General features: G+C 36.6%; 2 protein-coding genes and 1 long non-coding RNA gene across 3 annotated transcripts; 1 reads left to right on the forward strand and 2 right to left on the reverse strand.

Annotated features, from left to right (window-relative positions):
* The first annotated feature begins 1,185 nt into the window (after positions 1-1,185).
* Positions 1,186-4,156, forward strand: LOC134795035 (uncharacterized). The gene is made up of 2 exons (XR_010144766.1): positions 1,186-1,256; positions 3,890-4,156. It is a non-coding gene; the product is annotated as an uncharacterized LOC134795035 (long non-coding RNA).
* A 5,956-nt stretch (positions 4,157-10,112) lies between these two features.
* On the reverse strand, positions 10,113-14,150 carry LOC134794969 (putative nuclease HARBI1). The gene is made up of 3 exons (XM_063766842.1): positions 13,700-14,150; positions 12,691-13,144; positions 10,113-10,574 (listed from the first exon to the last, which is right to left on the reverse strand). The coding sequence occupies exons 1-3, from the start codon at positions 13,918-13,920 to the stop codon at positions 10,137-10,139; spliced, it is 1,113 nt and encodes a 370-aa protein (XP_063622912.1). The 5' UTR covers positions 13,921-14,150; the 3' UTR covers positions 10,113-10,136.
* A 931-nt stretch (positions 14,151-15,081) lies between these two features.
* Positions 15,082-20,294, reverse strand: LOC134794780 (uncharacterized). Its single transcript, XM_063766566.1, has 2 exons — positions 19,853-20,294; positions 15,082-19,764 (listed from the first exon to the last, which is right to left on the reverse strand). Exons 1-2 carry the CDS (start codon positions 19,942-19,944, stop codon positions 18,345-18,347), a joined length of 1,512 nt encoding a protein of 503 aa, XP_063622636.1. The 5' UTR covers positions 19,945-20,294; the 3' UTR covers positions 15,082-18,344.
* Between the last annotated feature and the right edge of the window lie 35 nt (positions 20,295-20,329).

Here is a 20,329-nt window from a genome sequence, read left to right on the forward strand (position 1 = left end):
GCAATAAGATTAACACATTACAATATGAATATTTCGTTTATTATCTCCAGATTTCCACGACATGCAGCCACGCGTAATAAATGGATATCAGCTACCGCAAGGAGAAAGTGGAGAAACTAGGTTTCTTTTTTGCACCGAAACGGGAACTGAAACTTCCGTCGGGTACTACTTTTTAGTGTAGTGAAGTGTAGTGTGTGTTTTTAAGTATCCTTTGTTGATTGTGATTTATTGATATTAAAACTCAGAACACATTTTATTCTACGTTTTTTTATTACTAAAAATGGTTAGTTTTGTACCACCTGCGCGAATTATAGATATTTCATTGTTCATACGCCTGAAAAGAACGGCCCATTGACATTTTATTCAACAATTTTAATACCGTCAAACTAGAAAACTGCAGACTTTTCACGGTCTGACTCTAGGGAATGCAATAACCGGGCGTTTTTCATTACCGGTAATTTACCGACGCGAGGTCCCACTAACCGGTTAACCGGTAAATTACCGGTTTTACGTTTATGAAATAAAAAACATTGATTTTGCATTATTATTTATTGTGATTTGTGTCCTTATTTTCGTTAGTAACCTTTAAAAGTAATCAACAGTACGTTATAGAAACATCGACAAAACAAAATAATGAAAATCAACTATAAACATTAAACAAGATATATTTTTTAATCATATTAAAAACTTTTTTAATTCTTTAAAAATCACAGTAATCAATAACAAAAATTATAACTAAAGAGTGACACAAAATAATGAAAATCAACTATAAACATTAAACAAGATATATTTACTAATCATATTAAATAAAAAATCAAACATGTATCATTTTAAAGCGAAATTAACTTGTACAATATTAAATAAGCAACATAAAAAATCTCAGTAATCAAAGGGTAACATCTATCAATATAATATTGTTATTATAGTAATTAAAACCGTAATCAACATTCATTAAAATCTAGTAAATATAAAAAAAATAACATAAAGATCATTTTCATATTATTTTAACACTAGTAACTAGAAAAAATTGCACTTTAAGATAGGAGTTGTAATCAGAAACATGTCATCATATATAATAATCATCATAGAATAATTGCGTTTGTTAAATATAGGCGATTAATTAGAACGTTGCTTAGATATTAAGTAATGTCTTAAAACAACTAAAGAGTTTAATGTTTCGTCCTTCATTCGTGAACGATATCTTGAACACAAGTAACCAGCGGTAGAAAATGTTCTTTCGCATTCCACACTTGTCGGTTTAATGGAAACAAGCATTTTGTGTGCCATTTCGAGGAACCGACCTCTGGTACCGCCGCCGTCGTAAAGTGCCATTTCAAAGCGAATGGCGTTTGGGCAAAGAGCTTCCTGAAGAGATGCCGGGCTACTTTGTTGATTCACAGTGCTCATAATCTTCTTTTTCATTTCGTCTCTCATTGTCTTTTTAATTTGTTGCGACGTCGACTGAATGGGAATCGTATCTGATGCTTCAACTAGATCAACTCCGATTGCTGCGGAACTTTGCGTAGGCTCGTCATCAGCTGTTAGTGGTGCTGGTGCATCTAAGGCCTCGGCCGAGTCGGCCGTTACATCTTGACTATTAGCACTCTCATTTCGTTTCAATAATGCCATTATAATCGAAACTATGTCGTCTGGGGACGGTTTGAGAAATATCACGTCTAATTCTGATTCAGTGTAAAAATCGTTCGGATTATCTAGGTATCTTAAAACTCCTTGTATAGGTTGATACCTCTCTTCTATCCTTTTCTTCAGAGCCATTTGAAATGATTTGCTAAGTGTTCCAGGAATTTCTTTTAATTTTGATAAACAATACTTGAGCACGAAATCGGCTGTAAGCAGATTTGCATCATTTTCACAGATTAACTCCAGTGCTCCTTTAAAAATCTCAAGCATCTTGTGCACGTTTGTGAGCAAATCAATTTCAACGGTGTCAAATTTAATTTCGGATTTTATGTCAATCAATGCCTTTTGGATGCAAGAATGTAATAAAATAAATCTCTCCAACATTGACGCTAGAGAGCTCCAGCGAGTCTTACAGTCTAATATGAGGTGAAGTTCTTTATCGAAGGTCTCTTTCACGTATTTTTGCAACGCTTGGTCGTTTTTCGTTGGCGAATTGCGGAAGATCTTGCATACTCTCCTCACTTTCTCAACCAGGACCTTGATGTCTGCATTTGATATCGGCACCCTCCTTCGTGGTTCTTCTAAATTAAAACTTTCGTCATCTTCGCCATCGGTATCTAAATCCGAAATTTCTGATTCTGAATTGTGTTCGTCTTCCGAGTCGTTTTCAGGAACGTTTGGCTGGTTTTTATACATAACGTCAAGTATAGCCAGCTGAAGACCATGTGCGTAGCAGAGTTGATGGTAGAGGGGCAAGTTACGTCCCATTTTTACCATCACGCTTGCCCCGTCCGTGGAAAGTCCAACAATGTCATCCAAGTTCAATTTGTATTCTTGTAATCGATCATTTAAAAGTTGCGAACATGTGGACGCTGTTGCCGATCCCCTTATTCTTATTAGACCAATGTTATAGAAGTGTTTGGTTGTGCTAATGGCTTCACTGTGTATATTCACATTAATATAGCGTCTTTTAGCCGTGGATGTCCATTCATCCATGGTAATTGAACATTTCAGCCCAGATTTTTTCAGTTTAGTGAAGTCTTCAGTGATTTCTCGCTTTGCTGCGTCATATCTTTGGATAACTAATTTCCTGATGGTATTTGGCGACGATGGTAACTGGTGACCTGCCTGCTTGAATAGACGACGAAGGTCCACGGAGTTCACAAAAACTCGAAATGGGATTCCGTCTAAACACACCATCCTCGCAACTTTCCAGTCCATTGATTGGTCGTTTTGAAAGTAATCGTCAATTTTGAGCTTTTTCTTTGTTCCTTGATCCTGACGGCCTGTATTTTCATTAGACTGGCTCGATGACGGCCTTAGTTCCGTTATTTCGCCAGTAATACCGTGCAACTTGAGGTGGTTTTTCAATCCTGAGGTACTACCTCCTTCTGCTTTTAATATTCTATTACATTTTTTACATTTTGCAGTCTTATGGTCAACGGACCGCAAAAAATGCAGCCATACTACTGACTGTTCTTGCCCCCGCTTTCGAAATTCTGTATATTCCATGACGATTATTCTAAAACAAAGATAATAAAAAGTGAGTATAAGGAAGTTAGGAAATTATAATAAAAGCGACAGTGAGCGAGTGATAATTACGTATTATCTTATGTTATTTTTTATTCTAAAAGAAAAATGCTAGGTTACTAACTAATGCTTGCTTTGTTACAAAACGTTTGTTACTTGCTTTGTCGCAAAAATCACAAAATGTATAATGTAAAATATTGTATTAGATAAGTGCAAATATATTGTACATTGATTTATTTACGGGTAGCGACAAGTTACTGGATTGCTCCGAAAGTTAATACATAGTTACATTACATTATTCTTAAGCATAACGTATTGTTTATTATTCACAGCGGTTATTTATTAAAACATAAATGTTGTCAGATGTTAACCTTACAGGTATTGGTATTGCTAATGTACTTTAAAAAAACTGATACATAGAAAGAAGGTAAAACATGATAAGTAAAGTTTGTTTGGCATAGGGACATCTTGCAAATTTTTGATCTATAATAATCGCATGCATTATTAAGATAGATATAATTGCGAAAAATTACAAGAAGTATTTATGAAAAATAAAGCTACTTACTTTAAGTAAATACACCATCCAGTTCATTTAGCGCAGCATACACAGTGCACAATTGTCACGTGTTATTTAAAATCTTTTTATTTGTTTCACTTACTCGCAAAAGTCGCACGCGCACGGCTTAACTCAATAGATAAGAAGTGTATTTTGGGAGAGCAGGTAATAGACTAAAATAAAGGACACTGCACATAGTAAGGCGGGTCGGGGCCTCGGGGGTAGGGGTGGCGAGAAGGGAAAGGGCGATAAAGGGATTAGCGACCACTCATTTGTCACAAAACATTGCTTCCTAGCTCCTACTCTGACGAGCAGATGAGACCATAAGATGCAGAAAAGTAAGTATTTTAAGTGTCTCTACGTAATCTTAAACCGTAGTAATTGTTTTTTTTGTAAGTACGAAGATATAGATGTGCTAATTCAACAGGTTGTTACATTTTTATTTGCCTATACAACGTTCGGTAAATTCCCGGTTACGGCTGGAAATTACCGGTATTTTACCGACTGTAATATTGGTCAAATTACCGGGTAACCGGTTAACCGGTTAGCATTCCCTATCTGACTCTAATTGCCTCCAGGGTAATCGCACCAGCGTGATATCAAATATTGGGGTAATTTTTACCAATATGGTATCCCCGCGTTTATGACGTCATCTATGTCTATCCCTAGGCCCCATTCGCACGGCAGCTTTTTCAAATTTGAAAAATGTAAGCGCGAAGGGATATCGTCTCATAGAAAATTTGAATTTCGTGCCTTTTTCTACTGACAAAATCTGCTTGACCATCTATAATTGTTTTTATTGGTACTTGTACCTACTTACTAATGCCTTTACCCTAAAAACGGAATTCTAAGGCCCGAGTTCACCAACTACAATATAAACATTGATTACGTAATCGCTCCTTTAAAATTTAACAGTTGGTTAAACAATACACGTTCTTTTTATGTTCACCACCCATTTTTAACAAACGGTTAACCAACCAAACGTTTTTGAATGAATGAGTCTTAAATGAATGAATGGTATAGTATTACTATGTAAAGATGTCAGTGTATCTCCATACATTTGCTTTTCCCCAGTAACATTGCGAAATGGTAGGGTAACATTATTGTTTGACGAAATATTATTACCTGTTTTGTCAATGCCATGTCCATAGCGGGAACGCCTTTGTTATTTAGCATCCTTTTCAAATGTCTTGTCAATGCCAATGTCACTTTTTCGCTGTTTTTCGTCAAGTGTTGTGGCGGTTTGAATTGAATTTTGAATACAAAATTACCATTATAGTGCTAGATAATAGATAATGGAAGATAAACGCAAGCGTACGTTAAATTTTACAAGTGACGAGAAATCGTTGTTAACCGAACTCGTTTCAAAATATAAAGCTGTAGTAGAAAATAAAAAATCAGATGCGACAGCAAACGCCGATAAAGCAAGGGGTTGGAAGCATATATCCCAAGAATTTAATGCTCTTAGCACATACTGCTCCCGCCCTCCCGAAAGTTTAAAGACTTGCTGGGAGAACATTAAACGCCAGACAAAAAAACTATCAGCAAATCCGAAACGGGAAGTATTTAAAACTGGTAAGCAGACCTGATTGTGCAATTTTCTCTGGTTTAAGATGTTTTAGATTGAAATTCGAAATATTTATAATATATTCTATTTAGGTGGTGGCAGACCCCCTCCACCATCTCCTGGTACTGGAGCAGGCCGTATTGTGGAAGAAATATTGGGGCCTGCTTTGGAAGGTATTGAAAATCAATATGATAGTGATGCTTTGCTATATGATGATGTAAGTACAGAGAAACTTATACCTATACTCTAATTTACTTGTACATACATTCTGTTATCTTATCATTGCATGTAAAATAACTAATATCGTCTTTCAATGTATTTTCAGTGTAACAAAGATACGGCAAAAATGTGCTCTGACGCTGAGGAGATAGGTACGGATGAAGTTATTAATGCAGTTGTGGAGACCGAGGATGAACCTTCATGTTCACTTACTTTTCCCATCGCTGAGGTAAATTCTGACAATAAGGTATTGCATATATCATATAAAATATAAATGTATAAATATTATAGGACCATCTTACACAAATCAACCTAGTCCCACGGTAAGCACATAGAGGCTTGTGCTGTGGTTACTAGACGACGATAAATATAATAGATATCATATAGATAAATACTTATATACATAGAAACATCCATAACTCGGGAACAAATATTTGTGATGCCCAAACCGGGATTCGAACTCAGGTCTTCCAGCTTAGTAGACAGAGTCACTACCAACTAAGCTAAAGAGGTTGTCGATATATCATATGTTAAATCTATTTATTAATTTATATAATAACCATACAGCTAACCTTGAAATATAATAACCTTTTTAGGGTTCCGTAGTCAACTAGGAACCCTTATAGTTTCGCCATGTCTGTCCGTCCGTCCGTCCGTCCGTCCGTCCGTCCGTCCGTCCGTCCGTCCGTCCGTCCGTCCGTCCGTCCGTCCGTCCGTCCGTCCGTCCGTCCGCGGATAATCTCAGTGACCATTAGCACTAGAAAGCTGAAATTTGGTACTAATATGTATCTCAATCACGCCGACAAAGTGCTAAAATAAAAAGTGGAAAAAAATGTTTTATTAGGGTACCTCCCCTATACGTAAAGTGGGGGGTGTTTTTTTTTTTCGTTTCAACTCTAACGTGTGATATATTGTTGATAGGTATTTAAAAATGAATAGGGGTTTACTACAATCATTTTTTGATAATGTAAATATTTTCGGAAATAATCGCTCCAGAAGTAAAAAAAAAATGTGTCGTAGATATGAGCGCCGATAGGCATTTAGCCGGCGGCGGCGCGCCGGTCAAAATCGGTCGGCGGCGGCGGCGAATCGGCGGCGTGGCCTTGAAACACCTTTGATTAATGAAAAACTAATTCAAACTAAAATTTTACCGAAAAAACATGGTTTTGCTGTAAGAAAGCTATAAAATAAGTGAATTTTTCAATTACAAGCAAAATTGATTGAATAAAGGTACGAAAAAAGTTTTATATAGCATAAACGGTATCGCGCCGATCGCGCGGCAACAGTGGCGGTCTTAATCTTGGCAAGGCCCTGGCCGGAAGATCTTTGCGAAGCCCTTATCTTTTGTGCTAAGTAAAAAGTAGCGGATTGACTGTATCAGGGGAACGTCTGGTCGACATTCCAAAGAGCCGAAGTGAGGAAAATTCAAGCTCCGTCATTAGCCAATATCGACCCGACAAACCGATTTATGTCAAAAAGTGAGGCCCAAGTCCGAGCTCCAACTAAAACCGTAGACCTGATTCCGACGCCTTCCCATGCGAGGCCAGAGGCTGAGCTTAGAATCGAACGCCAAATATGAGCTTGGCTGACGGCCGAATGCCCGGAGCGCCTTTTACGGCGCGCTTCTATGTGAGGCCGAAGGCCAAGCTGCAAGAGAGCAGAGCTTGGAATTGAACTATTGGTCCAGTGTAAGCAATTCCGAAGGCCGATAAAGACCGAGGCCATAGTGTTAAAGACCTGGAGCTTTTCTGCAGGTGCATTCGTGTGAGACCAAAGGCCGTGCTGCAGTAAAGCTAAGATCGGAGAAGAACCAATGACCAGGCATTTTAAAAGCGAGCCCGAAAGTTAAGCTCCAAACAGGGCCGAAAACTTACGAGGTTCCGATAGCGTCTTCTATGCGAGCGATGCGAGGCCAAAGATTGGGCTGTAAGAGAGCAAATTTTGAAATTTGAACAATGGCCAAGTTTAAATGAGTAATTTCCGATGCCCTTCCGTGCGAAGCCAATGGCCGAACCTTTGGGCGTGAAAAGGCTTAATATCTGAAATTAACCCTTTTACACCTTTTAAAGACATTCAAACCATGCTTGCAATGATTAAATTCGCGGTGAATGACGGATGAGCTAGCCAGCTGGCAAAATTAGTAATTTCGTTGCCCTAACACTAGCAGCGCGGTTACCAAACAGAAAAGTTTGAATTTACCATCAATATTTTTGAATTATATGGACCTAAAATACCTTTTGAATGTCTATAAGCTATTCAGAGTAGCGCCGTTAAACATCTAAACTAGATAAAATATATATTATCTGATTCTGAAAGTAGTAGTATCTAACAAGGTCACGCCGATGCCACGCCGATAGGGCAGCGTCGGCGGCGGCGGCGCGAAAATTTTGTCGGCGGCGGCGGCGCGCCGGCGCGGCGCTCATATCTACCCCCCCCCCCTCTAACTTTTGAACCATAACTTTTAAAAATATGAAAAAAATCTCAAGTGTAGAACTTTATAAAAACTTTCTAGGAAAATTATTTTGAACTTGATAGGTTGAATAGTTTTTGAAAAAAATGACAAAACTACGGAACCCTACACTGGGCGTGGCCCGACATGCTCTTGGCCGGTTTTTTATTTAGGTTATACATATAATCATAGCTCGGACAACTCATGGCAAAAACACCAGCATTTTTGCAATGAACAGTCCGAGCTATGCATATGTATAATAATGAAATGTAAAACTAACTCTTGTCTGTGGAACATATGTGGCTACAATGATGAAAAATACATATCCAATTGATTATGTTGCTTTTTGTTATTTGTTTATAGGACAATAATCCGAAATGGGAGGGCTGGACACCAAACTCTTTAAAAAGACCTATTTCCGATGTTTTAAAATCTTCTAAGGACTCCAAAGTCAACAATAGTTGGTTGAAAAGAAGGAGACCCAACCAGCAAAATTTAGGTGACCAGCTTGTACAAGAAAAAATTGATTTGGTAAAAACATTAAAAGAAAATGCACGGGAGGAGTCCAGAAGAAGAATTTTAATTTTAGATGAACAGCTAAAGCAGGAGAAAATTAAAACACAAAAAATATTACAAACAAATGTATAACCATTTTTATATTTGAATTTTTTTTGTTAGCCGGATAAATATTACTTTAATTTAATGTTTCAAAGTTTTTGTCATTTTGTTAATTCTTTAACTCAATAAGTAAAAAATAAATGTGTTTATTTTTGTAACTAGGTATGACTGTAACTAGAAGTTAAATTTAATACTTAACTAGGTAGGTATGTATGTAGGTACCAAAAGTTATGTAAAGTATTCATGTTTTTGTGATATAGTTTGATGGAACTTGTATTTTAAGTGTAATCCTAAGGTTACCTACGAAATATATTGATTTGATTTGATTTATTCCTAAATAAGATAAATAAATAAAATAAGACAGGAGCTAAAATACTTAACTGCTTTTATTTTGTAATAGTAATAGTAATATTAATATCTCCACAACCGCGAGGTGTACAATCTCAGGAATTATTTCCTTAACAACGAGTGTGGGATGCATCGTGATGTGGTGGCAGTAGACAGGAACCTCACGCCGCTCTCCTTGGCAAACGAGAACTGGCGCAAACCTGTGGTACTAAGTACTGCGGATCGCAAGGCGGCATGGGAGAGTAAGGTGCTACACGGGCGGTTCTACAAGGCCCTCACGGGACCCGATGTGGACCTGCTCGCGTCGGTGAACTGGTTACGATTCGGGGACCTCTTCGGAGAAACCGAGGGTTTTGCCTGTGCAATTGCGGACGAAGTGATGATGACGAACAACTATCGGAAATATATCCTGAAGGACGGTACGGTCGACATTTGTCGGGCATGCCGCCGTCCCGGAGAGTCACTCAGGCATATCATTTCCGGTTGTTCTCATCTTGCTAACGGCGAGTACTTGCACAGACATAATCTCGTAGCCAGAATTATTCACCAGCAACTTGCTCTTCTATATGGCCTTGTGGACCGCGAAGTACCGTACTACAAGTACTTACCTGCGCCTGTTCTCGAGAATGGTCATGCCACGCTCTATTGGGATCGATCTATCATCACAGACAGGACTATTGTAGCCAATAAGCCTGACATTGTGATAATAGATCGATCGCAACGTCGGGCCGTGCTCGTTGACATCACCATCCCCCATGATGAGAATCTCGTGAAGGCCGAGAAAGACAAGTCCAGTAAGTACCTAGACTTGGCTCACGAGATAACCGCCATGTGGGATGTTGATTCGACGATCATTGTCCCGATAGTCGTTTCAGTGAACGGTCTAATAGCGAAGAGTCTCGACCAACATCTTGAGAGACTCTCGCTAGGTGGTTGGATCAAGGGTCAGATGCAGAAGGCGGTGATCTTGGACACGGCGCGGATAGTCCGCCGGTTCCTCTCTCTGCAGCCCTGACCACCGGTAGCTTGGGCCTTGCCCCGCTGCTGGCGGTACCCTAGGTTAGGTTTTTTATAATGTGTTTATATGTTTTTTTTTTATCGTTTTGTAAGTGTTTTTATATTTTACTTTTATATGCATATTATAAAAACCCTAACTTAAGACGAAAAATAAATAAAGAGATAATAATATAACGTTACTATACAGGCTTCTACAAATAGTGTAAAGTTTTAAAATAATTATTAATTAACCTTCTCCTCACTGGGTTAATGTCTCTTGCATTACCAAGAGACCGCTGCTCTCTTATCCTGCCTTGTTCTATAATAGCATCCCATGGAGTAGGTAGTTCCAACTCAGGGTCGTCTGGAGGGCATTCTTCTCCTTTGGATTGTAGGATATTGTGAAGAACAGCGGTGGCAACAATTATAGGTAGGCAGTTTTTTAAATGCACATGCATTCCTAGTGCAAGTACTGGAAAACGTCTCTTCCATATCCCAAACAACCTTTCTATTGGATTCCTAGTCCTTATCTGCGATTCATTGTATGATGCCTCTTCATTTGTCTGAGTTCTATCAAGAGGCATCATCAAATAGCTGCGATTCATGTAACCGCTATCTGCCACAAGAAGAGAGTCGTTATATGTACCCGGGTGGATTTCATCACCAAAAATTTCACCATACAAAAAAATATTTTTTTTAAATGTTTAATTTAACACGATTCTAGCTGGGTAAAGTAATAGGGGGCTGTATATTGAGGATATTTATGGTATTTATACAATCATTTGTGGCTTATATTTGAAGTTATCGCTTTCGGAAAATAAAAACGCAAGATGGTGATGACAATCATGGTATGGTAATGACTCTTTTATAAACGGTGATGACACTGTATGTACGGTAATGACGATTTGGGAACTAATTTATATATGTATTAAAAACGTATTAAAAAAACAAAAACTTTTTTTAATTGTAAGGCTTTAGAACTTTAATAAACATTACAAATAACATGTTTTTGAACATAAGACTAGCTACATAAAATATTTTTAGAAAATTATAAAAAATATATTTTATTCATATAAATAAATATATAACAAGTATTTTTATTGTATAATTTTAAATAATTTATATTCCGAAATAGGCAATTTATGTATTCATTAATTTTTTTGGGTTTTTTCAATGTTAAATCATATTAACAATATTGTACTCTTATTATCAGTTTAAACCCGCATCATCTTTTATCTACTGCATAATTTGGTATTTATATCATATTATAAAATTGCTGGCTTACCAGTGAGCTTAATTTTTATGATATATTACTTTTTTTTTGATAATTTGATTCATTGCATAAGTTTGTATTTTTGTTGTTTTATAAATTAACTTTAAAAATTGCTATAATGATTTAAATCCATATATATATTGTTTAATAGCTAAACATTAATATATAATCAGTGTTTTATAAGTTGCAAGACCCCTACTTGTAATGCATGTCATAAGTTACAAAATGTTAGGTATTGGGTCCGGTGACTACCCAATGGTATAATTATTAATTGCTGTAATTATATACATCAATTAATATAATATTATCAAAAAACATAAGGCCATTACGATAGTGAGCCAGTACCGTAGCCTATGGTCGCTTAAAACTTAATATATGTTGCTTGTTTAAATACTTTGTTTTAACACGACTAACATGCAATTAATTACAGACTCTAAGTTGCACGATTTACATTATTAGATAATAAAAAATAAACATTTGTATGTTCTAAGTTCTAAGTGACCTAAATTTTGCCTACTTCAGTCAAAATGTTATTTAAAACTAACCATCCTCTTGTGTGAAAAAAATAGTCATATCTTCTTCTACATTTATAAGGTAGACATTATATAGTGTTAGAAGACATAGAGAACGTTTTTCAAACATACAGCTTAATTTCATAATGAATTATAGCAAAATAACAAGAAAAGTTTCTGAGAACCGTCATCACCATACACATGAAATCATCACCGGTCGTCATTTTTTCCCGGTGATGATGGGTATGGTGTTGACGATTTGAGAGTTTCTTGTTTTTATTTCTAGAATACGAATAATAGTAGTTAATGTCTATGCTACACAATAAACTTCATGTAGTTTGCCATTCATTTCAATAATTATTTCTAATATATCATTTGTAACTTTTTTAAACCAAAGCATAACGGTGATGATGCTCTGTTGTGACAAACTACGTTTTACAAATTTGTTCGTAATATTTCTCACGATTCAATGATGCGACTTTATAGTGAAATCATTTTTGGCATTCTATATTAAAGTGAAAAATAGGGCAAGGACCTTTAGCGGTATTTCGTTGTTCATACACGGAGATAAGCTCACATTGACATTACCATGACGGTGTTGACGAATATTCGTGACAAAATTTTAAATATTTTTAAATGTACTTTCTCGGTGAAGGAATTATTGCATATTTTCCCATGTGTTAAACAACAACATGGAAAAGATATAAGTAAAAGAAAAATCGCAATCGTACGATAGGTATGCTATAATTTTCACTGCAAACAATAAGGTTCAGATTTTTCCGGTAGACGGTGATGATTTTAGACACATAAAACATTTTATATAAAAAAAACTATTAAGTTATTGGAGATGGTAATTGAAGGAACATGAAGATAATAGTTCTTAAAAACATATAAAAAAGTTGCAACTCGCACAACCTACTAGTTTTTTTTATAAAGACCGAACCATAAGTTTTCGCAGGATTTTGAAATCCACCCACCCATCTCGAATATTGCGTTTCTACGGGATGCACTGAAAATGCGCTCATCGTGAGCACTACCTGGCCATCTAGCAACAAGATCAGTGATTATGAGTCTGGCATTGCATACAGCCTGAACATTTATCGACATATATCCCTTTCGATTTCTAAAGGTTTCTGCATGATTACCTCCAGGTGAAATAATTTTAATATGGGTACAGTCCAATGCCCCTATCACTTTGGGAAATTTGGCAATGTTATAGAACTCCATTTGAGTTTCTCTGATATCTTCAGGAGTTTCTGGAAACCGTATGAAGTCCTTACTTAAAGAGGCCAGTGCAGCAGTCACTCGATGGATTACTCTGTTCGCTGTAGGTCTGCTAACACCAGCAAAATCTCCCATAGTTAACTGGTGACTCGCTGTGGCATAGTATCTCAAAGTGAGCAGCAGCTGATTTATAGGTGACAGAGAATTGTTCCTGAAAATAAACAAACATAATTATTTACTTACTAGCTGTGCCCGCAGCTTCGCCTGCGTGGAATTGTGTGTCAGTAAGCACCCCTAATTTAAGTATAATATATCCCTATCTACCCACCTCACCAAGCCCCCCCTTTTCCTCGGCTTCGGGTGACACATTCTAACAAAACTACTGACCCCCTTAGCTGGCCTCAGTCTAAAGGCTATCTAATTTGGTTGATTTCTTGGGAAACGTATGGTACTCTTCTAAAATAAAATTGTCGAATCGTGTTCTGTTATAGTTTCTAAGAGCTACCAGCCAATTTTTTTGTTAATATTTCGATTGTATAGATTTTCGACCCTTACGCGTTTATTATATGTATAGATAGATAGATAGAAGAAGATAGAAGATAGATAGGTAGGTGCTTACAACCACAAAATCATCCCTACATAAATGAAACATTTCATTATTTATGCTAGGAAGTAGGAGTTATACAGGTAGGTACTCACCTAACCTCAAATTATTGAATTGATAAATACCTAGTATAATTAATAATTATGTAGTCGAAAAACTTACCGATCGCTTGGATATTCCAACTTTCTTTCAACTAAAGTAAGCAATTCCAAGGCACTACGCTTACATAGACGAAATCTGGTAGAAAAAGCTCTCTCGTCATATTCTTCGAAATAACTGCGCCGTATTTGGAATACACGAGGTGCGCGTAATATTCGCTCAATATCTTCATAATCGTCGAGCACATTATTTTCGTCAAATATATAATTCAACGCGTCTTCCATTTTTTATTGTAAATTGTTTTTAAATAAACCTAAATAAATGTCGCGGGCACAGCTTTATGTCACACTAACCTATGTTTAAACTATGTCTGTTACTTCGTTTAAGTAAAACAGTCGATTACAGCACATAAACTACGGTTAGTGCGTGGTGGACAGTAAAATATTGTTAATCAGTCGTTAATTGTTTAAACAACCGATTAAAATTTAAACATCTGTTGGTGAACTCGACCCTAAGAAAGGTATGTTATGTTAGAATTAGGAGAAAAACTGCCGTTTTATCCCGCCAGGTATCGCACAATCGACACTGCTTAACCTCAACTTGTCATCTGTCAAATCCTATACATTTTTTGTTAATTACATCGTGAGATTACAATTATTGGGTAATATCTTATTAAAATGGCCCTGTGTAGTGCTTTAGACTGCAAAAATAAAGGCGTTCACGCTTTCCCTAAAGACCCAAAGCGTAGAAAGGCTTGGGAGAAAGCGTTAAGAATCAAAAACTTTAAAGCAAAAGACTCATCGCGATTATGTTCCATGCATTTTACATCAGATGACTATTACGGACAAAGTATATACACAAGTAAGTTACTTAATTTATTTTCGATTTTCGTGATCTATAGCCAAGCAACGAAACTTTAAAGCAATGGTAACTTTCTTTCAGATTACGAGCCGAAAGCGAGATTCTTGAAGAAAACTGCTGTACCTTCAATATTTTCATTCAACATTTCAAGATTAGATACAGCAAGTGCAACAGCCCGTCAGCAGCGACTTGAGATGAGGTCTCAGAAAAAGTTACGGTTTGAAGAGACTGTGACCCCATCAACAAGCCACCAACCATCAATTAATGAAGAAAGAATGGTGCCCCACTCCATGGACGTAGAAGAAACTGTAACTCCAACATCAATAAATCAAGAAAGTACAGTGCCAATCTTCATGGACGTTGCTAGTGAAATAGAAATCAGTGCGAATATAAATGATTTTACAGTACCTATTTTAAATAATCCTAAATTCTCATCTAAAGAGACGCAAATTGACATGGAACATGTATTTGGAACAATACATAGATTCAAAAAAACCGGGCAAGTGCGAGTCGGACTCGCGCACGAAGGGTTCCGTACCATAATGCAAAAAAAAAAAAACAAAAAAAAAAGCAAAAAAAACGGTCACCCATCCAAGTACTGACCACTCCCGACGTTGCTTAACTTTGGTCAAAAATCACGTTTGTTGTATGGGAGCCCCATTTAAATCTTTATTTTATTCTGTTTTTAGTATTTGTTGTTATAGCGGCAACAGAAATACATCATCTGTGAAAATTTCAACTGTCTAGCGTTCACGGTTCGTGAGATACAGCCTGGTGACAGACGGACGGACGGACGGACGGACGGACGGACGGACAGCGAAGTCTTAGTAATAGGGTCCCGTTTTACCCTTTGGGTACGGAACCCTAAAAATGATGATAAAGCAATTCAATTTTATACAGGCTTCGAGTCTTACCGGAAGTTCTTTTTTGTTTACTCAACTTTGAGTCCTATGGCCCATAAAATACAGTATTATGGTAGTTCTGTTATTTTGCTCAGTACTGAAGATCAGTTCTTTTTAACAATAATGAAATTAAGACAAAATAAATGTATTTTTGAACTAAGCAGATTTTTTAATGTAAGTACTACAACAGTGTCAAATATATTTATTACCTGGATAAATTTCATGTATCAACTATGGATAAAACTCGACACATGGCCAAGCAAAGACTTGGTACATTATTATATGCCGGAACATTTTAAAAATTATAATGCGAATATAAGGGTGATTTTAGATGGGACCGAATTTCATGTACAGAAACCTAAAAACCCAACGTCTCAACAAGCGTCATGGAGTAGCTACAAGCATGCAAATACTCTTAAAGTTCTTGTTGGAGGAACACCGGGGGGATTGTTATCATACTGCTCTCCTGCATATGCTGGGTCGGTCAGTGACAGGCAAACAGTGGAGAGAAGTAATTTAATTAGTAAATGTGAAAGTGGTGACTGCATTTTAGCAGATCGGGGATTTAATATTCAGGACATGTTTGCACACAAAAATGTTGCTGTAAATATACCTACTTTTTTAAAGGGCAAAACACAGTTACCAGGTTTAACAGTGTTAAAAGATAGGAATCTAGCTAGTAAAAGAGTGCACATTGAACGCTTAATTGGCCTCACTAAAACATATAAGATTTTAAAAAGTGATCTGGATCACAGTTACATTCCAATTTCAGGTAAAATATTTTTTATATGTACTATGTGTTGTAATTTTAGAGAAAGCATAATGAAATAAGCATAATCGAATAGAACACAACGAGTGGTTATTAATGGAACTCAATCTGCCGGCTCCCCAGTAGCACTTGGAGTGCCTCAAGGCTCAATACTTGGCCCGTTTCTGTTCTTGGTTTACATTAATGATCTACCGAAACTTGTGCAAGATAAACATGATATAGTCTTGTTTGCTGATGACACATCTCTGTTGTTCAAGGTAGACAGAAAAGCAATTAACTACGACAGTATTAACAATGCACTATCCACCGTAGTTAACTGGTTTACGACAAATAACCTTTACATCTCTATGTGACAGTAATGTATAGTTATTAATTAGGTTGTGACGACATGTATGTAATCATACAAAATAAGCACAAAATGTGAAGTCTCGCCAGCCTAAACGTGTTTAGCTTTTATTATAAATAGAGCCCGCCAGCTTGAACATGTCATGCTCGCTGAAAAGTCTTTGCTTATGGTGGCGACGTTGATCGGGTCGCCACTTTCCCAAAGAAAGGTTGAGGGAGGCGATGGCTGAGATACGCGTCATACTCGTGAACGGGTGCTGTTTGTGAAGACTGGTCTGTTTTAGCTTACTGTGGTTCCATATTTATGTAGTAACACATTATGAATATATTGAGATTAATTTGGCGTGGAGAGACATTTCATTCGGTGCTAGTTATACATAATTTTATCTTTAGTTTTTATCTAGAATATAGGACACTTGGAGACCTTTTACATCTCTAAGGGTTTTTTTTTTAATACAATTCTGTAAGTTTGATTTCATTCTAAAAGAGAATAATCCCTTTTTAACCTCGTAAGGCCCAACGTCCTAGTTTTAGGACTGAGAAATGTAGTCCTTCCGGCCCAAGCAACTATATTAATTTATCAATTAGCGGCCCAGAGTCCTAAAATTAGGTCATTCACTTCTGACACGTACCGATCCTAAATCTTTGCGTGTAAAGAAACCTTTATTTCTTAAATATGGCGGAACTGAACGCAGCTATTATGATTACCTGTCAGTTTGACGTTTGACAATCAAATGACAGTCTTTTGGCACGCGGATGTTGGGAAGATGGCGTCCTCGCGAAAACGTTGTAAGTAAATCTGTTTTTTTCACCAGAATCTTAAATTATTTTAACCTAAATTTAATTAAAAATACTTATTTAAGCTTTGTATTATGACGATCACTAAAAATTTTTTTCCGCTATGATTTATTTCGAGCAGGAGATGCGAGCAAATTTCGATGTCCTAAAATTAGGTCGATGGAATGTTATTGCATTAGTACAATATAATTGTTTTGTCATAAATTTGGTACTTCGGGCGTTTATTCCGAGTGTTGCATTGTTACAGGCTTGAGGGATGCAGAATTAGAAAATTATTTAAATCTAAACGAATCCGACTTAGAAATAAGTGATTACGATGATGACATTGATGACATATTTGATGCGGATTTTCAACCCCCGAGACGTGATCAGCCTTCTTACTCCTCAACATCTTCGTCATCTGAAGATGAAAATGAACTAGTTCCTCCAGAGACCCAGATGGTTACTGCTTCGGTTGGAAATAAAAATGTCAGGCCTGCAGAATCTCACATTTCACGCCGTTCTCGTGGAAATTCAAGGACTCGAATTTCTTTTTTATGATGTTTAATTGTTTATATAAGTAATGTGAGAAACTTGATCTCATCCTTAATAAAGACTAAAGTGCAATTGTTAAACAAAGTTGAGGCTGATTTGATAATATTTTAGAAGAATGTGCTTTTTGTTGATGTTTAGAATACATAAGTTTAGATTTTTTGTACAACTGTAATGTACCTACTACCTATATAAATAAAAATAATTATGTTTTCTCACAGAACAGTGAAAGTATCTTAATATAGTCTTTAAGTATCATTGTACTGTTTTGAAAAAATAAGTCCCGCCGAGTTTCTTGGCCGGTTCTTCTCGGGTCAGAGGTGTAGGGTGGAATCGGTGGTAGATTTAGGTTCATTTTCTTTTTTTTCTGTTTAGTACGACGTGTAAAAGTGCCCTTGTGGCCTACTTACTGAATAAATTTTATTTTATTTTTATTTTTATTTTATAAATAATTGTGTTAAGTTTAGTTGACACGGAAAATAAATAAAACAAAAATATTATTTTATGGTTTTATTAAATCATAATTTCTGTAATAATATTTATTTATTATTTCTGGTTTTAAATGATTTTCAAAAAAAATTACTAGTTTTGTAACCATTTCATTAATGAAGCAATCATCTCGCTGCAAAAAGATGACTTGAATTTCTTTAAAAGTATATATTATTAAATTACAATACTTTCTTTTGGAGCAATATAGCTGTCCCTGTATCTGATAAAAATATGGATGGTTTCTTTTCAAATGCAGTTTGCCTACAATACTTTCAAGGTATGGAACTGTGACAGCAGTTATAGGCATATATCTTGCAGCATAGGGACATTTAACTTCAATGACTGTCTCATCGCCTAAGAGACCATCTGGTGAAGCTGCCAGGAACGGAAACTCCTCAGATATGTGCAGTCCACTTTTCTCTACTTTTAATCCAAAGTATTCTTCATATTTAGCTATAGCGGTGCTTTCATGGATTTTACCATGAGTGATAGCTCTAGTGTGAATAGCCCTTGGATTCATTATTCTCTTAATCAAATGATCCTTGCCTGTTGTAGCATGGCAAGCTACATGAAAGTTGCTGGCAGTTACCCTGCAACAACGAAGGTTGTGCCATTCTTTTGACTTATCCTGCACCTTAGTAGCTTTTTCTGTATTCACTATTTGCTCCGGCGTCACATTTTTTAAAAGTAACCGTTCTAGCAACAATTCTTTTTCATTACGGTTGGTGTAGTTGCTATGATCCCACTCGATAGCATAAGGATTCGCTGGTTTAATTGTTTGGAGTATGGGCATTGTTGACTTCCCAAAGTTGATGGCCAAATTGTGGACATAATCTTGATAATTCTCCATCATATCCTCTCTCTTGAGTGGGTTAAAATTTACAGCTTGTTTTCTTGGCCTGCTCATTGGTAAATTTTGTGCCTGAATAGGCGACCTATAAAATACCTTATGAGGTCTTTTGAACGTCATCAGCTTTTGTGTTGTCACTTGATGTACCATAATGGTCTTAGTTCGGCACATATCTTCCACTGCACATAATAAAACAGACACATGCTTGCAATGAGCTTCAATACCACTGCCAGCAGCACACTCGCAGTTGGCCTGTTCGATATTACCTTCTTTAGACACTTTTACATTCACTATGTAAGTAACTTTCTTCATTTGGGCTTTACACTGCCCTTGAAAGTAAGTACTCGCCCCGACCGAAGCATATCTAGCGGTTAGCAGGCAACGAGACTCGTACATATCTTTGCCTTTATTCTGGGCATTAAATTTTTCAAAATATGCCTGAATTTCGTGCCTATCTAAAGGTGGAATGGGCGAATCGGCATTAATATCCTTAAAGCACGACACAGGCGGGCACTCGTACCTAGGATCTTCACTAGGACCAGGGTCTGCACCAAAATTAAAGTTTCGGTCATACGCTTCCAATCTAGAACAAAAGGCGTAGCATTAATAAAGCAAATAACCATATAAAAGCTAATTTATTATTCATAACCTCAAATATTGTTTTTGCGTACCTTTCGATCAAATCAGCTTTTTTACCAGTTACAGATGCATTTCTCTGTCGCAATTCATTTTTTAACTGCACCACAGTCATAAATGAATACATTTTTGCTATAAATATCGAGAATTTCCGAAATTACTTCTGACAGCCAGAGCTAACAAACGCAATAGAGCAGGGTCGCTTGTGTCGCCATCTACGTAAATTTTTTAGTTCCGCTCCTAATTGCGGAATTCACAAGGAAAACAATTCTCAACTTGATAATTTCACAACTTTTACATTGCGAAATAATAATAAGCATAGCTGGAGACACAATGTAAACTTTGTTAAAATAGTGATGTTGACTTAGTCCTTTGCAAAATTGACGAAAGACTCGTTCATTTCGCTGGCAACATTCGTACGGATAGGATGCGTGACAAATCGCAAACCACAAACCCCGTTCACGTTTCACATTGTGTTAAAAATATAAATTGTTTATTTAAAGTTAAAGACA

The sequence above is a fragment of the Cydia splendana genome, chromosome 11, assembly GCF_910591565.1.
Source record: "Cydia splendana chromosome 11, ilCydSple1.2, whole genome shotgun sequence".
Lineage (NCBI taxonomy): Eukaryota > Metazoa > Arthropoda > Insecta > Lepidoptera > Tortricidae > Cydia > Cydia splendana.

What these genes read in the sequence shown, in the direction of transcription:
- LOC134794969 (XM_063766842.1), bottom strand. Translation starts at nt 13,920, where the DNA reads ATGGAAGACGCGTTGAATTATATATTTGACGAAAATAATGTGCTCGAC. An exon ending in TTGGAATATCCAAGCGATCG is followed by an intron (nt 13,145 to 13,699) that starts GTAAGTTTTTCG and finishes GTTTATTTTCAG; the next exon opens with GAACAATTCTCTGTCACCTA. An exon ending in GTAGAAACGCAATATTCGAG is followed by an intron (nt 10,575 to 12,690) that starts ATGGGTGGGTGG and finishes GATGAAATCCAC; the next exon opens with CCGGGTACATATAACGACTC.
- LOC134794780 (XM_063766566.1), bottom strand. Translation starts at nt 19,944, where the DNA reads ATGTATTCATTTATGACTGTGGTGCAGTTAAAAAATGAATTGCGACAG. An exon ending in AAAGCTGATTTGATCGAAAG is followed by an intron (nt 19,765 to 19,852) that starts GTACGCAAAAAC and finishes CTTTTGTTCTAG; the next exon opens with ATTGGAAGCGTATGACCGAA.